The 20,579-nt window shown below is 42.5% G+C and overlaps 1 protein-coding gene across 5 annotated transcripts in view; it reads left to right on the top strand.

Annotated features, from left to right (window-relative positions):
- The window catches only part of LOC139392571 (endothelin-converting enzyme 2-like), an 85,823-nt gene that overhangs the window by 17,123 nt on the left and 48,121 nt on the right, over positions 1-20,579 (top strand). For all 5 annotated transcript variants that reach the window (XM_071140624.1, XM_071140623.1, XM_071140628.1 and 2 more), the window contains 3 exons: positions 8,194-8,280; positions 10,616-10,760; positions 11,065-11,280. In XM_071140624.1, the coding sequence (XP_070996725.1) occupies positions 8,194-8,280; positions 10,616-10,760; positions 11,065-11,280 (448 nt within the window). The remainder of the gene's footprint in view (positions 1-8,193; positions 8,281-10,615; positions 10,761-11,064; positions 11,281-20,579) is intronic.

Here is a 20,579-nt window from a genome sequence, read left to right as displayed (position 1 = left end):
CACCACTCCTGCAGCTCGGGAAAACCTCTCCCTTCCCTTCGCCTCCCTCAGCACGGGTACTCCCTCTCTCTCTCTTCTCTCACACACACACACACACACACACACACACACACACAGGCAAGCACGCATGCAGATTCACTCTTACCCATTTATGTACACAGACACACACACACACACACACACACACATGCAGATATACACACAAATACGGAAACTTATACTCTCTGGATCCCGTTTAGGTATAGGTGGAAGAACACCCCGTGGATTTAGCCCCAAGAAGTAGGCCTGCTTCTGTGTGTGTGTACAGTACAAGTTTGGACACACCTACTCATTGCATAGTTTTTATTTATTTTGACTATTTTCTACATTGTAGAATAATAGTGAAGATGTCAAAACTATTAAATAACACATACGGAATCATGTAATAACCAAAAAAAGTGTTAAACAAATCAAAATATTTTTAGATTCTTCAAAGTAGCCACCCTTTGCCTTGATGACAGCTTTGCACACTCCTGATCTTCTCTCTAACAGATTCATGAGGTAGTCACCTGGAATGCATTTCAATTAACAGGAGCGACTTGTTAAAAGTAAAAAAAATTGCATTCTCAAATCAAATCACATTTTATTTGTCACATGCGCCGAATACAACATTAAACCTAGAACCCCACATAGAACCTTACAGTGAAGTGCTTACTTACAAGCCCTTAACCAACAATGCAGTTTTAAGAAAAATACAAAAAAAAGTTACAAATAATTAAAGAGCAGCAGTAAAATAATAATAGCGAGGCTATATACAGGGGGTACAAGTACAGAGTCAATGTGCTGGGGCACTGGTTAGTCGAGGTAATTGAGGTAATATGTACATGTAGGTAGAGTTATTAAAGTGACTATGCATAGAGAATAACAGAGTAGCAGCAGCATGGGGGGGGGGGGGGGGGGGGGCAAATGCAGATAGTCTGGGTAGCCATTTGATTAGATGTTCTGGAGTATTATGGATTGGGGGTAGAAACTCTTTAGAAGCCTCTTGGACCTAGACTTGGCACTCCGGTACCGCTTGCTGTGCGGTAGCAGAGAGAACAGTCTATGACTAGGGTGGCTGGAGACAATTTTTAGGGCCTTCCTCTGACTCCACCTGGTATAGAGGTCCTGGATGGCAGCAAGCTTGGCCCCAGTGATGTATTGGGCCGTTCGCCCTACTGTCACGATCGTTTGCATAAACGGACCAAGAGTAGAGTTCCACATTATTTATTAGAAAGTGAAACTTAGAAAAAACAAAACAATAACGAATAAACAAACCGTGACGACAATGCAGTGCTAACAGGCAACTAAACATAAACAATATCCCATAAGCCACAGGTGGAAAATGCAACTTAAGTATGATCCCCAATTAGAGACAACGATTACCAGCTGCCTCTAATTGGGAATCATACACAATCCCCAACATAGAAAATTAAACCTAGAACCCCACATATAAATTATTAACTAGACTAAAACCCCTAGTCACGCCCTGACCTACTCTACCATAGAAAATACAGGCAGGTCAGGACGTGTCACCTACCTTGCCGTTGAAGGCCGAGCAGTTGCCTTACCAGGCAGTGATGCAACCCAACCAGGATGCTCTCGTTGGTGCAGTTGTAGAACCTTCTGAGGAACCATTACAAATCTTTTGAGTCTCCTGAGGGTGAATAGGTTTTGCCGTGCCCTCTTCACGACTGCCTTGGTGTGCTTGGACCATTTTAGTTTGTTGATGATGTGGACGCCAAGGAACTTGAAGCTCTCAACCTGTGCCACTACAGCCCGTCGATGAGAATGGGGGCGTGCTCAGACCTCCTTTTCCTGTAGTCCACAATCATCTCCTTTGTCTTGATCACGTTGAGGGATAGGTTGTTGTTCTGGCACCACATGGTCAGGTCATTGAACTCCTCCCTATAGGCTGTCTCATCGTTGTCAGTGATCAGGTTCTATCACTGTTGTGTCATCGGCAAACTTAATGATGGTGTTGGAGTCGTGCCTGGCCGTGCAGTCATGAGTGAGCAGGGAGTACAGGAGGGGACAGAGCACGCACCCCTGAGGGGTTTTCTTTCCTTCTTAATATGTTTGAGACAATCTGTTGTGTTGTGACAAGGTAGGGGTGGTATACAGACGATAGCCCTATTTGGTAAAAGACCAAAGAGAAACGACAGTCCATTACTTTAAGACATGAAGTTCAGTCGATCCTGAACATTTCGAGAACTTTGAAAGTTTCTTCAAGTGCGGTCGCAAAAACCATGAAACGCTGTGATGAAACTGGCTCTCATGATGACCGCCACAGGAAAGGAAGACCCAGAGTTACCTCTGCTTCAGAGGATAAGTTACCAGCCCTCAGAAATTGCAGCCCAAATAAATGCTTCACAGAGTTCAAGTAACAGACAAATCTCAACATCAACTGTTCAGAGGAGACTGAGTGAATCAGGCCTTCATGGTCGAATTGCTGCAAAGAAACCACTACTAAAGAACACCAATAATAAGAAGAGACTTGCTTGGGTCAAGAAACACGAGCAATGGACATTAGACCAGTAGAAATCTGTCCTTTTGGTCTGATGAATCCCAATTCGAGATTTTTGGTTCCAACGCATTATCTCTGCATGTGTGGTTCCCACCGTGACGCATGGAGGAGGAGGTGTGATGGTGTGGGGGTGCTTTGCTGGTGACACTGTCAATGATTTATTTAGAATTCAAAGTACACTTAAACAGCAAGGCTACCACAGCATTCTGTAGCGATATGGAATCTATCTGGTTTGCGCTTAGTGGGATTATCAATTGTTTTTCAACAAGACAATGACCCAAAACACACTTCCAGGCCGTGTAAGAGCTATTTGACCAAGAAGGAGTGTGATGGAGTGCTGCATCAGATGACCTGGCCTCCACAATCAACCGACCTCATCCCAATTGAGATGGTTTGAGTTGGACCACAGAGTGAAGGAAAAGCAGTGCTCAGCATATGTGGGAACTCTTTTCAAGACTGGTGGAAAATCATTCCAGGTGTAGTTGGTTGAGAGAATGCCAAGAGTGGGCAAAGCTGTCATCAAGTCAAAGGGTGGCCACATTGAAGAATCTAAAGTATATTTTGATTTGTTTAACTTTTTTTGGTTACTACATGATTCCCTATGTGTTATTTCATAGTTATGTCTTCACTACTATTCTACAATGTAGAAATTAAGATAAACCCTTGAATGAGTAGGTGTCAAATTTTGACTGGTACTGAATCTGTGTGTGTGTGTGTGTGTGAACATTGCAACTCCTAAACGTAACTCTAACCTCCACCATAGTAATTTGTTGCACATACTCTAACCAATGGAGGCTGCTGAAGGGAGGACGGACATTCACTCCATTCCAGACATTATTATGAGCAGTTCTCCCCTCAGCAGCTTCCACTGACTCCAATTTCAGTGCAGGCCTCTCTGTGTTGTTCAGCCCAACTTCACTTCACTGAGTTTCGGTTCTATGTACTGGTTACTCCTCATACACTAGATTAAAACGTTAGTAAGTAAGCCTTGTCCGAGCCAGAATTGCACATAGCGCATTATATACAACATTTATCTCAGGGAAATTGTCATCAAAATTTTACTGGAATAACGAAATATAATAACAATAGGCTTTTACAACTTTTCTTTTACAACATTTCTTCTGTATATACTGTACATTCGACTAATAAGGATCCTGCCTGGCTATCTCCTGTTTCTGCAGCGTGAGGTAGCTTGATATACAATTATCCCCCCCTGGACAGGATGCTGGTCTATTATGTAATTACTCTGCCTACAGAGTTCGGGAAATGTTTAGAAACTGTTTACTTCTCATACAGAGTTCTGGGGATTGTTTCTCTGGTGCTGTCCTACTGGCACCGTTGCGTTCTAATTTCCAGTAAAGCAACCACACATGTTCAGCGTCATCCCCGTTCCTATGACCCCACCTGAACCCTCCAGCTGTTCCCGCAACAGCCTATGCAATTGGCTGCTCCACATTCATGATTCATATTATAGCCTCGGTGAAAAGACTGCTTGTCCTCCCTGGCCATACAGAGTTCGGGAAATGTTTAGAAACTGTTTACTTCTCATACAGAGTTCTGGGGATCCAGAAATAAATGATAATGGTGGTAATAATAATCACAAAACAGGATCACTTTTCACTCCAAATGGCTGTGGGTATTTACTGCATTTCTTTGTTTGTGGTTACTTCCAAAATGGTACCCTACTGTATATCTTACATAGTGTTTTGACCAGACTAGAGGTCGACCGATTAATCGGCATGGCCAATTTAATTAGGGTCAATTTTCAAGTTTTCATAACAGTCGGTAATCAGCATTTTTGGACGCTGATTTTGGCCAATTACATTGCACTCCACGAGGAAACTGTGTGGCAGGCTGACCACCTGTTATGTGAGTGCAGCAAGGAGCCAAGTTAAGTTGCTAGCTAGCATTACATTGATGTTATAAAAAACAATCAATCTTAACATAATCACTAGTTAACTACACATGGTTGTGTGATATTACTAGTTTAACTAGCTTGTCCTGCGTTGCAAATAATCAATGCGGTGCCTGTTAATTTATCATCGAATCACAGCCTACTTCGCAAAACGGGTGATGATTTAACACACGCATTCGCGAAAAAAGCACTGTCGTCGCACCAATGTACTTAACCATAAACATCAATCCCTTTCTTAAAATCAATGCCTTTCTTAAAATATACACAAGTATAGTATTTTTTTTTAAACCTGCATATTTAGCTAAAATAAATTAATGTTAGCAGGCAATATTAACTAGGGAAATTGTGCCACTTCTCTTGAATTCTGTGCAAGCAGAGTCAGGGAATATGCAGCAGTTTGGGCTGCTTGGCTCGTTACAAGTGTGAACTGTGTGAAGACCATTTCTTCCTAACAAAGATCGTAATTAATTTGCCAGAATTTTACATAATGATGACATAACATTGAAGGTTGTGCAATGTAACAGCAATATTTAGACTTATGGATGTCACCCGTTCGATAAAATACGGAACGGTTCCGTATTTCACTGAAAGAATAAACATTTTGTTTTCGAAATTGTAGTTTCCGGATTTGACCAAGTTAATGACCTAAGGCTCGTATTTCTGTGTGTTTTATTATATTATAATTAAGTCTATGATTTGATATTTGATAGAGCAGTCTGACTGCGTGGTGGTTGGCAGCAGCAGGCTCATAAGCATTCATTCAAACCGCACTTTCCTGTGTTTGCCAGCAGCTCTTTGCAATGGTTGGAGCACAGCGCTTTGCACTTTTACTTTCAGCTCCAACACTGTGTTTTTGCATTATTTAAACCAAATTTAACATGTTTCAATATTTATTTGAGACTAAATAGATTTTATTTATGTATTATATTAAGTTAATTAAGTGTTCATTCAGTATTTTTGTAATTGTCATTATTATAAATATATAAATAAAAATCAGCCGATTTTAATCGGTATCTGCTTTTTTTGGTCCTCCAATAATCGATATCGGTATCGGCGTTGAAAAATCATAATCAGTCAATCTCTAAACCAGACCCCTATGGGCTCTGGTCAAAGTAGTACACTAAATAGATAAAAGGGTGTAATTTGGTACGTAGCCTGGGTCTTATACCAAGTCACAGTTTTAAGATGTGATAACAATATACCCACTAGCTAGGGACATGACGTGTGCTCAGTATCTATAGTATGGGGTTTTGTTTATGGACTCATAGAGGAAGTGGCTGTTGGAAGAGACCAAGGTTTACCAGGCATACATCCTTTTCCTAGCTGGGTCGTGATCAGGAGAACGCAGCGTACTGAATATTGTAGATAGAAATGCCATGAATAGAGCTCACATGATTCCTAGAAAGCTAGTCTATTTTGTGGTGATGGCTTTGGATTGGATAGGAGGAAACGAGTACTGTGGGGGGGGGGTGTAAAGGAGAGAGGAACATGGTCAATGGGTGTGATGTGGGCGGATGAAAGGAAGATTTTGAGAGTAGCCTATTAGAAAGGTCATACAGAGAGTACTTTGCGTGCAAGTGTGTGTGTGGGTCTGTTAGTGTGCAAGCGTGTGTCTCAAGAGATTTTCCCATGTTGTTTTATGGTTTCTTTTCAACCAGAAAATGTTGTCATGAAGACATCACGTTCCAAATTCTGCCCGCTGGAATGATTCTTACAAGGAAGTGTTTCCAAACTGCCTTCTGAAGGGACACGTTGTGCTTATGTCAGTGTGCTCTTTCTGAGGCTTGTTGATGAGTAATGTTCTCATGCAGACAACGGCCCATTACGACCCTCCCCACTGTAGGATCTAAAAGGGTTGGAAGTTGGAACAGGTCACAGATGGAACCTAACATTTACCTTTAGAGAGAATGTTGTTTAGATGAGTTGGGAAGTTCATTGTTTGGAATGTCATCCCCGAGCTCGTCTTCCATACAAGCCAGTCTAGCATGAGGGCATTCTTAGAATTAGTGTCATACAGAGACTGTTATGGAGTTATCTGTGATGAGGAGAGTGCTTTTAACTGGCAGAGGTATGTGGTATGTTAAGGGCTTTGGTGAGGAACGCGCTGGTGTTTCTATGCAACAAAGTTTGTATTCACAGAAGACCGTTAATGTAGTTGAGGGAAGGTTGAAGAACTGATTCTCTTTCCCATGGATCTAGGTTTAAAATAATGAAGGTTAACGCAACGTAATAATTCCATGCTGAGCATTCGAAAACAAACACATTCATTAGACCAGTGCATTAGACCATTCAACACATTTAAATAAATAGAATGGCAGTAAAACAGTTATGCTATGTGTTTGAGTAGTTAGCTGAAATACACTACGGTTGTGTTTTCTTTTCTACTTTGATGGCAAACTCTCTGTATGGCTACCATTCACTCCGTCATTTTCGCTCCGGCGCTGGTCCAATGAATTTGTTTCATTTCTAACACTTCTGCTTTGAATTATTATGTTGTCTTAAATGTAGTTGTTTTTAACCTCTGGGCCGGTGAAAATGCAGAGCGCCAAATTCAAATAAATTACTATAAAAATCTGACTTTCATGAAATCACACATGTAAGAATCCAAATTAAAGCTACACTTGTTGTGAATCCAGCCAACATGTCAGATTTCAAAAAGGCTTTTCAGGCGAAAGCAAACGATGCTTTTATCTGAGGGTAGCACCTCCGTAAACAAAGAGAAAGCATATTTCAACCCTGCTGGCGCGACGCAAAACACAGAAATAATACCTTTGACGAGCTTCTTTTGTTGGCACTCCAATATGTCCCATAAACATCACAAATGGTCCTTTTTGTTCGATTAATTCCTTCGATATATATCCAAAATGTCAATTTATTTGGCACATTTGATCCAGCAAAACACCGGTTCCAACTTGCGCAACGTGACTACAAAATATCTCAAAAGTTACCTGTAAACTTTGCCAAAACATTTCAAACTACTTTTGTAATACAACTTTAGGTATTTTTTTACGTAAATAATCAAAAAAATTGAAGAAGGGATGATCTGTGAAAATAATGCCCCCTGTCACCAAGAAATGAACCTAACCATGCATGAGGAAGTTATTTAGATTTGCCTGTGTAACTCAAACATTACTGTAGTTATCCATTGTTAAATAAACACTGTGTGTGTGTCGTGCTTGTGCGTGTGGTATGTTATAACCTGAGAAGGTTAATTAAACACAAGGATTTGGATCCATCCCCTGACGCTCCTGTATTTAGTCTGCTGCTCTGTTCTGAGTGGGGGGTGTCTGGCTCAGCTCAGGGGCCACTCACAAGGGGGCCATGTTACAAAGACGTAGTAGTCACATGATGATCATTCTACAAAGGACAGAAATGACGATCATCAAAGTTTCACAAAACGCATCAAGATCAGGACACACAAACACATACTCCTGTGTTCTGTTTTCCATCACTAAACACACACACACCTTAGTGTGTGAAGAGGGGGTAATGCAGTGTGACGGAATGGCAGGGATGAGAAACCCCAGGGGGATCTCTCTCTCCTTTTTCCATTCTTCTCCCTCTCTTTCATGTGTGGCCTGGTTGTTTTCTCTAATACATTCCTTCATTCCAAGTCGGTACTGATGTGATGTCCTGTAACTTCTCTGTACTGCTTACTCTCTTTCTCTTATTTTTGTATTTATCTTCTATTATTATTGATGCAAACTCTTTTCTTCCTTTCTTCCCCATGCAGATGTCCAGCTACAAGCGTGCAACATTTGAGGAGGAGGAGGCGGCAGAAAACCCAGCCGATGGAGGCATGTCTCCGGACAGTGTGGAGGTCAGTCTGAGCTCATTGGTTGATGTGTGGGGGTCAGAGGTCAATGAAAATGGAGAGGCCACACAATGTCAGTGTGTTTATTATAGGACTAGGGTGAATTCAACTTGTACGCCGATCATGGGTCAGTTTTTAATTTTCCCCGCTAATGGCTAAGGTACCTAGGGGAAACTTCACCCCGGAGCCTTATTACACAGAATCTGGGCTTAAACTCATGTTCTATTAGCCCAACAATGAGAAACAGAAAATACTTAATCAAAGTATGATGTTATGTGGGAAACCATAAAAAAGGAAGAACAATGGATTTGTGAACAATGGATTTGTCATGTCTGTCTCTTGCTTTCTCTTGAATTTGGTCCCTGAAATGTCATTGTAAACAGTCAGAACTAAGTGCCATCATAGATGACAGAGCCCAGTGACACATAGATGTACAGTACTGATTTTAGAGGACATTATTGTCTGAGGAAAAGTGTGTAGAAGGTTCAGTGGATTATTACTACAGATGAACAGTAGTAGCACATTACCTTTAAACATGTAATGTGTGCAGAGCCTGTGGTCCAGCGGTATAGTACCTGGCTAGTAACAGGGATTGCCATTGAGGGTTGCCTTATTGCCTGTAGCAATTGAACTTGAGCAGTTGATCAAGTTGAGCCTGCTCTGTGGTTGCCCCATTGGGCAGGTAATAAAACAAGTTAAAACCAAACGGCAAAGAATTCCAATAGCCTTAAACTGAAATTTCTGGTTCCTCCTCATTGTTTAAGTGAAACAATTCATAGCATTTATGGCAGTTGGGAAAGTTGAGTCTGCTCTGAGAATTGTTTTACTGATAACAACCAAAATACAAATAATTCCAAAACATTAAGAACACCTGCTCTTTCCATGACATAGACTGACCAGGTGAATCAAGGTGAAAGCTATAATCCCTTATTTATGTCACTTGTCAAATCCTCTTCAATCAGTGTAGATAAAGGGGAGGAGACAGGTTAAAGAATGTTTTTTTTAGCCTTCAGACAGTTGAGACATGGATTGTGGAACCCAATATTAGGAATGTGGTCTTAATGTTTGGTATACTTAGTGTATATGGCACTTCTGGGTGTAAATAGCTCATTTACATTTTCAGGCAAGTGATCATAATGTTCGTGCAACCAAAAAAATACTCCTGGCTTATGCGATTAGGAGGTGTCTTTCAGACTCTAATGTCAGTCTCTGAGTCACATACTGTATGCTACCCCATTTTAAATTGACATTTTAGTAATTTAGCAGACACTCTTATCCAGAGCAGCTTACAGTTAGTGCATTCTTCTTAAGACGGCTAGGTTATCAGAACTCACGATAAGACCCAGATGCAGACAGCAAGAATCACAGATGGTTATTGACCCAAACAGGGGGAAGGCAAAAGACAGGTCAAGGGCAGGCAGAGGTCCATAATCCAGGGCAGAGTCAGTAAGGTACAGAACGGCAGGCAGGCTCGGGGTCAGGGCAGGCAGAATAGAACTAGGAAACAGAAACTTGAGAAAATGGGAAACACGCTGGTAAGACCTGACAAGACGAACTTGCAACAGAGAACACAGATATAAATGCAAAGGGGATAATGGGGAAGATGGGCGACACCTGGGGGGTTGGAGACAAGCACAAAGACAGGTGAAACCGATCAGGGTGTGACATAGGTGGGACAACTACATAGCTCAGTTATAGTAAGTTAATTGTTCCTCAATAAAGTAGCGATCAGCAAAGTTAGTGTTAGTAATTTCATATTTATTTTTAATCCCCACCCGAGACCGGGGTTCAACCCCCACATCCTCCCTTACTGAGTGCAAAACAATGTCATTGTTTAATTTTTTTTTAACCTACACTAAATTGATACTTCATAGTAGTGCCTCGTGACAGAGTGAATGCCAAATCGAGAGCTGGCCAGTGATCAGTCAGGTGCTTCTACACCTGCATTGCTTGCTGTTTGGGGTTTTAGGCTGGGTTTCTGTACAGCACTTTGAGATATCAGCTGATGTACGAAGGGCTATATAAATACATTTGATTTGATTTGATCATGCGAAATTGGGTTCTCGGTTCCGAGATTAACCTCATAGCGGTATTTAATTCATTAGAAAGTCACTCGGAAAGAGGAATGGAGGCTTAAAATGTGTGTATATATTTTTTTATATATTCAGGCAGGTGGGAAAAAACTGGAAGGGTGAACACAGGAATCATGTGCAGAGAGTGTTAGAACTCCACCACAGTTCTGCATGAATGGAGGCCCTCTTGACTATGTCTGTGGTACTTGTGATGTGATGTCATCCCATCCCATCCTCTGCTTCTGTCTCTGACTCATGTATTTCCACAGGTTGGCTTCCGGAAGGGCGGCATCCAGCTCCCCAGTCCCCTGGGCAGGAGGACGCAGATGGAGGTGGTGCTGGCTGGCGTGCTGCTTGCCTCTCTCCTCGCCCTGTTCGGATGTGCCGTCACACTGGGCATACGCTACAACAAAGGTGAGAGGCTTTTGGTTACACGCACTCACTCATGCATGCAAATACACACTCACACATGAGCACACACACACATGTGTTACGTCTTTATAATACGGCTTATAATATGTTATGGTCTCTCTGTGTATCAACATTTCAACTGGCTGGTGTTTAGCAGTATCGTGATGAATGATTATTAAGACATTATGGGGCCATACATGCTTGTGACAAAAGTCTTGTGACAATGCATTATAAAAACATCATGAAGCATTATACCAGCAGGCTTTATAAAGCATTACAGAATTCTGTTTTTCTACCTTGACACCAGACCCAGCGCGGAGCCTGTGTCTGACCGAGGCCTGTATTACGGTGGCCAGTAAGATCGTAGAGGCCCTGGACCGCAGCGCCGACCCCTGCCAAGACTTCTACCAGTATGCCTGCGGGGGCTGGGTCCGCAAGAACCCCCTCCCTGATGGACGCTCTCGCTGGAGCACCTTTAACAGCATCTGGGACCAGAACCAGGCTGTCCTTAAACACCTGCTGGGTGAGTTGGAACCAAACACATGCGCACACATGCACAAACATACCGTATTACCATATCAAAATTTGTAAGTAATCTACTGATTAGTGATACAATTTGGTGACAGTTGAGTGTCTAAACGTGTCTGAACAGGATTGTTGTCTGAAATAGCAGGTTGTGCTGACGAAAAACAAAATGTAAGTTAGCGACCTAACAGCTAGACTTGTTTATAATGTACCACATCTCTGGTGAGCACAAGGAAATATAATATTGTTTCGAAAAGAGGTAAACTAACAGCAGATATGTTCTTTATTATGGCAGCCATGTTTGTTTATGTTTGACAAGTGAAAACTCCCATTCTCATGCCCCCATTCTCATCGACGGGCTGCAGTGGAGCAGGTTGAGAGCTTCAAGTTCCTTGGCGTCCACATCACCAACAAACTAACATGGTCCAAGCACACCAAGACAGTCGTGAAGAGGGCACGACCAAACCTATTCCCCCTCAGGAAACTGAAAATATTTGGCATGGGTCCTCAGATCCTCAAAAGGTTCTACAGCTGCACCATCAAGAGCATCCTGGCTGGTTGCATCACTGCCTGGAATGGCAACTGCTCGGCCTCCGACCACAAGGCACTACAGAGGGTAGTGTGTACGGCCGAAGCTTCCTGCCATCCAGGACCTCTATACAAGGCGGTGTCAGGAAGGCCCTAAAAAATGTCAAAGAATCCAGCCACCCTATTCGTAGACTGTTCTCTCTGCTACCGCAGGGCAAGCGGTACCAGAGCCTAGGTCCAAGAGGCTTCTAAACAGCTTCTACCCCCAAGCCATAAGACTCCTGAACATCTAATCAAATGGCTACCCAGAATTCTCTGGATTTATGGTGCTTTCAAGACAACTGGGAACTCTGGCGGAAAAAAACTAACATTGAATCATGATGTTAGTGATCTTCAGGTTGCAGCTCTAGAAAGAGGTCTGAGTTCCCGACTTCGAATTCCGAGTTGGATGACCGTTCAAAATTTATTTTCCCAGTCGGAGCAAATTTTTTCAGACTTCCCAGTTGTCTTGAACTCACTGAAGTCTGAGATTTCCCAGTTCAGAGTTTCCTGTTGTTTTGAACGCGGCAGAAGTCATGCTGAATTGACTTCATTGTCCCATATATTCAACCTTTTCTGGCCCATGGTGTTATATGTTAATGTTTAGCCTTTTAAGCTTGAAAAGAAAGAGACCCTTAAACCCAGACGTGGACCACACACCCACTCCACTGAAGCAGGCTTGTGATTGCTTTGCAAGCTTAGTTAGCCACCGATTCCTTCCAAACCACTCATTGTTGAATTTGTGATTTCCTTGTGTAATGTTAATGGCCAATGAGCACCGATACATTTTATCTAGAATTTCTCTTCATATGACAAGGATTGAACAGGCTTTGCCAGTAAATTGTCGACATGATTCATGATGACGACTGCTTGTCTAGCTTGCTAGCTAAGGTTTAGAGAGTATGATGTTGACATGATCAGTCCAATCAAAGCTATGGTAGGTATAACGTGATTTCACGTTGCCAATGACCTTGAGCTTTCCTGGATGGGCACTTCTAATGTAACCATGGCAGCACCAAAGGGGCTTGAATTTTCAAGCTTTCCCCATAGATGTTGCCATTACGTAATGACAGAACACTGATCCAATCACGGTGCAACTAGAGAACATTACCAACCCCCCTGCTCAGTATTTTCCGCTGCCTGCCCCACCACCACAGAAAGCACTGAGCTAGGCTGAGCTAGGCTGCATTTTGGAGCTTCCTTACTCAAGAAAGCAAAAAAGAGACCATGTTTGTATTGTATTAACTTTAATAACTCTATTTTTTTTACATTGTTTGCAAACTAATGTGAGACACAATACCAAAATAACATACAAGACAGACAACAAAGAAACAAACAAAACCAATTATATTGATTTATTTATATTTAGCTAAACAGATGGGGCCCAAAACAGGGCCTGAATGACAGGTCACCACTGACCGGTACTTCTTGCCGTGTGGCAGCACAGAAAATAGTGTATGGCTTGGGTGGTTGGGGTCTTTGACAATTTTCTGGGCCTTTCACACCGCCTGATATAGAGGTCCTGGATGGCAGGGAACTCGGCCTCAGTGATGTACTAGGCTGTCCGCACAACTCTCTGTAGCATAGCGCCATGCGATCGAGGGCGGTGCTATTGCCATACCAAGCAGTGATGCAGCCAGTCAATATGCTCTGTGGTACAGCTGTAGAACTTTTTCAGGATTTGAGGGACCATGACAAACTTTTTCAACCTCCTGAGTGGGAGAGGCCCTGTCAAGCCTTCTTCACGACTGTGCGTGTGTGTTTGGATCATTTTAAGTCTTTAGTGATTTGGACATAGAGGAACTTGAAGCTGTCTACCTGCTCCACTGCCACCCCGTTGATGTGGATGGGGATGTGCTCGCCCCCCGTTTCCTGTAGTCCACGATCAGCTCCTTGGTCTTGCTGATGTTGAGGGAGAAGTTGTTGCTCTGGCACCACACTGCTAGGTCACAGACCTCCCTGTAGGCTGACTCACCATTGCCGGTGATCAGGCCTACCACCGTCGTGTCGTCAGCAAACTTGATGATGATGTTGGAATCGTGCATGTCAACACAGTCGTAAACAGGGAGTACAGGAGGGGACTAAGAACACACCCCTGTGGGGCCCTTGTGTTAAGGGTCAGCATGGTGGAGGGGATGTTGCCTACCCTCACCACCTGGGGTTGACCCGTCAGGTAGTCCAGGATCCAGTTGCAGAGGGAAGTGTTCAGAGTCCTAAACTTGGAGGGGATAATGGTGTTGAACACTAAGCTGTAGTCAATGAACAGCATTCTCGCATAAGAGGAATGCCTATCTAGGTGGGTGAGGGCAGTGTGGAGAGCAATTGAGATTGCGTCATCTATGGATCTATTGGGGCGGTATGCAAATTGGAGTTGGTCTAGGGTGGTTGGGATGGTGGAGTTAATGTTTATGATTACCAGCCACTCAAAGAACTTCAGATGACAGAAGTGAGTGCTACAGGGCGGTAATTATTGTGGCATGAACCCTTAGAGTTCTTAGGAACAGGGATGATTGTGGTCATTTTAAAACATGTGGGTATTACAGACTGGGACAAGGAGAGGTTGAAAACTGTGAATATGCCTGCCAGCTGATCTGCTCATGCTCTGAGAGTGCACCCTGGACTACTGTCGGGGCCCACAACCTTGCGGGTGTTGACCTGATTTAAAGACCCTTCTCACATCGGCCTCGGAGAGGTAGATCACCCAGTCCTCTGAGTTGGTGACAGCCCTCTCATCCGGCTCAATGTTGTCAAAGCGTGCATTGAGTTTGTCTGGTAGAGAGACATCGTTGGGCAGATCATGGTTGGGTCTTTCTTTGTAATCTGTAATGGACTCTAGCCCCTGCCACATGCGTTGGGTGTCGGAGCCTGTGTAATATATTTCCACTTTATTCCTATATTGTCCTTTTGCTCATTTGGTGACTCTGCGGAGGTCATAGCGGGCCTTCTTGTAGTTAACCCTGATGCTACGACCGAAGACAGGAATGTCTATGATAGCTCTGTGTGCGGTAGTCCTGCTCTGCATTTGCTAATGAAGCTGGTGACGGAGGTGGTTAGCTCGTCGACGTTATCGGCAGAGTCTTGGAACATATTCCAATCAACGCTAGCAAAGCAGTCCTGTAGCATACCCTCTGATTCTGGTGACCATTTCTCAACGGAGCGAATTGCAGGTACTTCCTGTTCCAGCTTCTGCTTGTAAACAGGAAGCAAGTCATACGGAGTCATGACGGAGTCATGATCTGATTTGCCGAATGGCGGATGAGGGGGGCCTTGTATGCTTGCTTGTGGGTAGAGTAGCAGTTGTCTAGGACTTTATCACCCCTAGTGGCATTGGAGACGTGTTGATGGAAGTTGGGTATCACGTGTCTTAGGGACGCCAAATTAAAATCACTGGCAACCAGAAAGGCAGCCTCTGGATGTAGGGTTTCCTGCTTGTTTATAGCCATGTACAGTTCATTAAGCGTCAGCTTGTTATTTTTATTGTCCTGAGGTAGAATGTATACAGCAGTCACGATAACAGCTGAAAACTCCCTCGGGAGGTAGAAGGGTCGGCATTTGACCACCAGGTATTCCAAGAAGGGTGAACAGTGAGTCGACACTTCCACCGTGCTGGAATTAGTACACCAGTTGGAGTTGATGAAGAGGCAAACCCCTCCCCCCTTCAATTTCCACAACTCCACTGTCCTGTCCACCCGGTGAATGGAGAATCCATAGCCGTATCTTGTCTGAGAGACATGTTTCCGAAAAGCAAAGAATATTGCAGTTCCAAGAGTCCCCTTGCAAGCAAATCCACGATCGGAGGTCATCCATCTTATTGTCATGTGACTTAGCCAGTAGAATGGAGGGAAGAGGTGGCCGGTTTTCCCTTTGCCTTAATCTCACCAGGATGCCCCCTCTCTTGCCTCTGTAACGCCGGCTTTTCCTCTTGGGTAGCCCGAGAATTGGGTTGGAATTACAGAAAGAGCCCAGGGCAGATGAGTCTAAGTAGAAGCCGGATTTGGGGTAAGTAACTGCCAATCTGATGGTCAAGATTTGTTGTTGGTTGTAAGAGATAATAGCAGATACATTTTGTGAAAAAAAGAGTAAAAATAAACAACAAAATAATCACAAAATAGCAAAGTTGGGTCTGAGCTTACAAAACGGAAGCCATCCAGTTTTGTCAGCGGGGTTGTAAGCGGTTGTAACTTGTGTAGTTGTGCTGCCTACTTGGCAATGGCCTAATAACGGGCTTGTTTTCCAAGGGAAATTTGTGGTGTTTCTTGGTCGCATTTTATTCTGCGTTGTGTTAAATGATGCAATGTGATTGCACTAATTTTCACTTAAATATGTTGGGGTATTTTTACTGGAAAATGTTGGTCCAGCCATTTTTACTCATGCCCAGCCACACAGCAATTTTTGCCTACGCCACTTGGAGCAGGCTAGTCAGCATTTACAGTACGTTGTGTTTTTTTAGGCCAGCTGATTCAGCTTGTCTTGCTAAGTGGGCAGAACAGGGATGTATACCAAATGGCACCCTATTCCCTTTATAGTGCTTTTTACTAGGGCCCTTGTGTACTATAAATGGAATAGAGTGGGACACAACCCAGACCTGGGAATGCAGGCCACTCACAGTGCAGTTCTGATGAATACCTGGCTACCTCCGGTGCCAGGCATTGTAAATGTACATTTTCACTTGTCTGACCGCTTGCATGCTGACGAGTTTCTCACACAACTGGCCTATCTGGGTGATGTTTTTTCTCGCCTGAATGATCTGAATCTAGGAACTATATTCAATGTGCGGGACAAAATTGAGGCTATGATTAAGAAGTTGGAGCTCCCCTCTGTCTGCATTACGAAGGACAACACAGAGGTCTTTCCATCATTGTATGATTTTTTTTGTGTGCAAATGAACTCAAGATTACATACAATGTCAAATGTGATATAGCAAAGCACCTGAGTGAGTTGGGTGTGCTGTTACGCAGGTACTTTCCCGAAACGGATGACACAAACAACTGGATTCGTTATCCCTTTCATGCCCCTCCTCCAGTCCACTTACCGATATGTGAACAGGAGAGTCTCATTGAAATTGCAAGAAGCGGTTCTGTGAAAACTTAATTTAATCAGAAGCCACTGCCAGATTTCTGGATCAGACTGCACTCAAGAGTATCCTGCCTTGGCACTGTTAAGTCACGGATGCCCTTTGCAACCATGTACCTACACTACCGTTCAAAAGTTTGGGGGTCACTTAGAAATGTCCTTGTTTTTGAATGAAAATATACATTTTTGTTAATTAAAATAACATCAAATTGATCAGAATTAAAGTGTAGACATTGTTAATGCTGTAAATGACTATTGTAGCTGGAAATGGCAGATTATTTTTTCTTCTGGAATATCTACATAGGTTTCTTCTGGAATATCTACGTACAGTAACCATCAATCCTGTGTTCCAATGGCACGTTGTGTTAGCTTATCCAAGTTTATCATTTTAAAAGGCTAATTGATCGTCAGAAAACCCTTTTGCAATTATATTAGCACAGCTGAAACCGATTTAATGAAGCAATGAAACGGTCTTTCTTTAGACTGGTTGAGTATCTGGAGCATCAGCATCAAGCTAGACTCTCTAATGTACTTGTCCTCTTGCTCAGTTGTGCACCGGGGCCTCCCACTCTTTCTATCCTGGTTAGGACCAGTTTGCGCGGTTCTGTGAAGGGAGTAGTACACAGCGTTGTACGAGATCTTCAATTTCTTGGCAATTTCTCGCATGGAATAGCCTTCATTTCTCAGAACAAGAATAGACTGACGAGTTTCAGAAGAAAGTTGCTTCTTTAAATCAGAAAAACAGTTTTCAGTTGTGCTAACAATTGCAAAGGGGTTTTCTAATGATCAATTAGCCTTTTAAAATGATAAACTTGGATTAGCTAACACAGCGTGCCATTGGAACACAGGAGTGATGGTTACTGTACACCTATGTAGATAGTCCAGAAGAAAAAATAATCTGCCATTTCCAGCTACAATAGTCATTTACAACATTAACAATGTCTACACTGTATTTCTGATCCATTTGATGTTATTTTAATGGATAAAAAAAGGACATTTCTAAGTGACCCCGAACTTGAACGGTAGTGTATGTGAGAGTGGATTCTCGACTTTCACTGGCATGAAAACTAAATACAGGCACAGACTGTGTGGAAAATGATTTAAGACTGAGAATCTCTCCAATACAACCCAACAACCCAGCACAGAGTTATGTGCATCCTTTCAAACACACCCTTCTCATCAACCCGTGGTGATTTATTCACAATTTAAAATAAATAGAACAATTATTGATTATTATTTGTGCCCTGGTCCTATAAAAGCTCTTTGTCACGTCCCACAAGCCAGGTTGTGACAAACTCACACTCATTCTTATATTTAATAAATGTATAGTGTGGGTGTGGCAGGCTTACAATGATGGCAAAAAAAAACATTTGAGAGTGCGCTGGCCCTGGTGCTAGAGGGGGTACGCAGCTGGAGGTTGAATGTTTGAAAGGGTACGGGACTATAAAACATTTGGGAACCACTGCTCCAGACCACCACAAGGGGGAGTTAGAGGGATGATTTTGGGTCCCAAGGCGCTAATGTATCTCTACCTAAATGAATGAATTGTGCACGACTTCAAGCCGAGCTGATATCCAACAATTATTATTATTATTAACCCTGCATTATACTTATATAAAGGCCCCTTAGGGGCTTACATTTTGCATGTAAGGTTTTACATTTCTAACTCAATACCACAGGCCAGATTTGGCCTAACGAAAAATGCATCAACAGTTCAAAAATATGTTCATTCATTATTAACCCTGCATTATAATTGTATAAAAGTCCCTTTAGATATTAATTTAGAATCCTCCAATCCTCCAATTTTTTATTAGATCTACAGGGACATTTTATTGATCTGCAAGTATTTGCATTTAGTTCCGAGAGCCATGTCATACCAATTATTATTGGATTATTCACCATGACAACCACCTGTTAGTATAAAATTGAAAGTTATGTGTTTAAAAACAACTATCGAATTCAATCATATATTTGTACCACCTATAGATGCTGTTTTATTATTTACAGTAGGGATGGACAGCTGGAGGCATTTTGTTTTTCACAAGCGTAGCAGGCTGTGAATTCTGCAAACAAGGTTTCCATGATGGGCTATTCACAGGACAATAGACTCTTCATACCTCCATTTATTTAAAAAAGGATGGTCTAATAGCTCGGCTAGGTGTAAAACAAAAAAATCCCCCCAACTTGCAATGTATCAAGTGCTCTAAAGTAACATTTCTAATTCCAAACCTCATGCAACCTCACAATGTTGGATAAGCATATACTGTACAGTATTTGTTCATCAACATCTTTATGGTTTTGTTAATAAAATAATGATAAAAATACTCTTTCAAAATGCAGATGTTTATTTAAACTACTGTACATCTCAGCTACATTTTAGTTCCACTTCCCCCCAGCTCCGCAATCACGGGTAAAACCTTGCTAAGATGATCAATGTATTTGTTGCATTGTTGTATCCTCCCTCAAATACACAGGCATTGAGCATGTTGCTCTACCAAGGAGAGAAGGTAGCATCGAGACCAGAGAATGTCCCAAAACCTTGTACCATGTCCAAGAGAGAGGGTATAGACTCCACAGGGCTAGAGATGTATAAAAGATTGTCTACGTATAAGGGACACCTTGTGAGTTATGTTGCCCCTTAATATTCCCTTAATCCTCTCCTCCACCCACAGGGCGATAACAAGAGGCTCAATAGCCATATCAAATAGGAAAGGGAATAAACAGCAACCCTGCCTGGCCCCCCTGTGGAGAGGGAAGTAGATGTAGGTAACATTGTTGATGCGAACAGAAGCCACTGGGGACGAGTACAAAATCTTAATTGAGGAAAGGAATGAGAGGCCAAACCCAAATCTTTCTAGTACTGTAAATGGATATTCCCACTCAACCCAGTCGAAAGCCTTTTCAGCATCAAGAGAGATGACAACCTCTGGCTGTAGAGTTGAGTGTGCAGAATAAAGAATGTTAAATAGCCGGCGCATATTGTATAAAGATTGCCTACCTGAGATAAATCCGGTTTGGTCAGAGCTAATTATATTAGGCATCACTGTCTCTAAAGGGTGCAAGAGGACATTAAGTGAGCATTTTATAATCGCAGCACAGAAGGCTTATACAGTGTTGTGAGCCACAGTCTAGGGATTCTTGTCTTTTTTTTTTTAAGCAAAACCAAAATAGCTTTACCGCTCTGCATGGACTGGATTGCCAGATTAGCTTCATCACTTATTGAGGCATCCATGTTGGTTTGTTCAGCTGAGTTAAGATGTGGGATGTCCACATTGTCTAGAAATGCATGCATAGGAGATGTGTCAGGAAGAGCCTCTGACGAGTAAAGAGCAGAATAGAATTGCTTAAGTTGATTGTTGATTTCTTTGGGATTAGTAGAAGTTAAATCAGCTGCAACACAGATTTCAGGTATGGTGCTGCTCGCAGCAGATTGTCAAACCTGGTGAGATAACAACTTGCAAGCTTTCTCGCCGTGTTCATAGAAATTTTGCCTCAACTTAAACAGAAGCTGCTCTGTTTGTTTGAAAGATTGTCAAATTCCGATTGGTGTATCAGTAGTTGAAGAGGCATATCTAGAATGAGTTGAGATACACTGCCGTTCCAAAGTTTGGGGCCACTTAGAAATGTCCTTGTTTTTTAAAGAAAATAAATGTTGGT

The sequence above is a fragment of the Oncorhynchus clarkii genome, chromosome 33 (assembly GCF_045791955.1).
Source record: "Oncorhynchus clarkii lewisi isolate Uvic-CL-2024 chromosome 33, UVic_Ocla_1.0, whole genome shotgun sequence".
Taxonomy (NCBI): domain Eukaryota; kingdom Metazoa; phylum Chordata; class Actinopteri; order Salmoniformes; family Salmonidae; genus Oncorhynchus; species Oncorhynchus clarkii.
The sequence above is the reverse complement of the archived record's forward strand: the minus strand, read 5'-3'. Positions and strand labels throughout refer to the sequence as shown.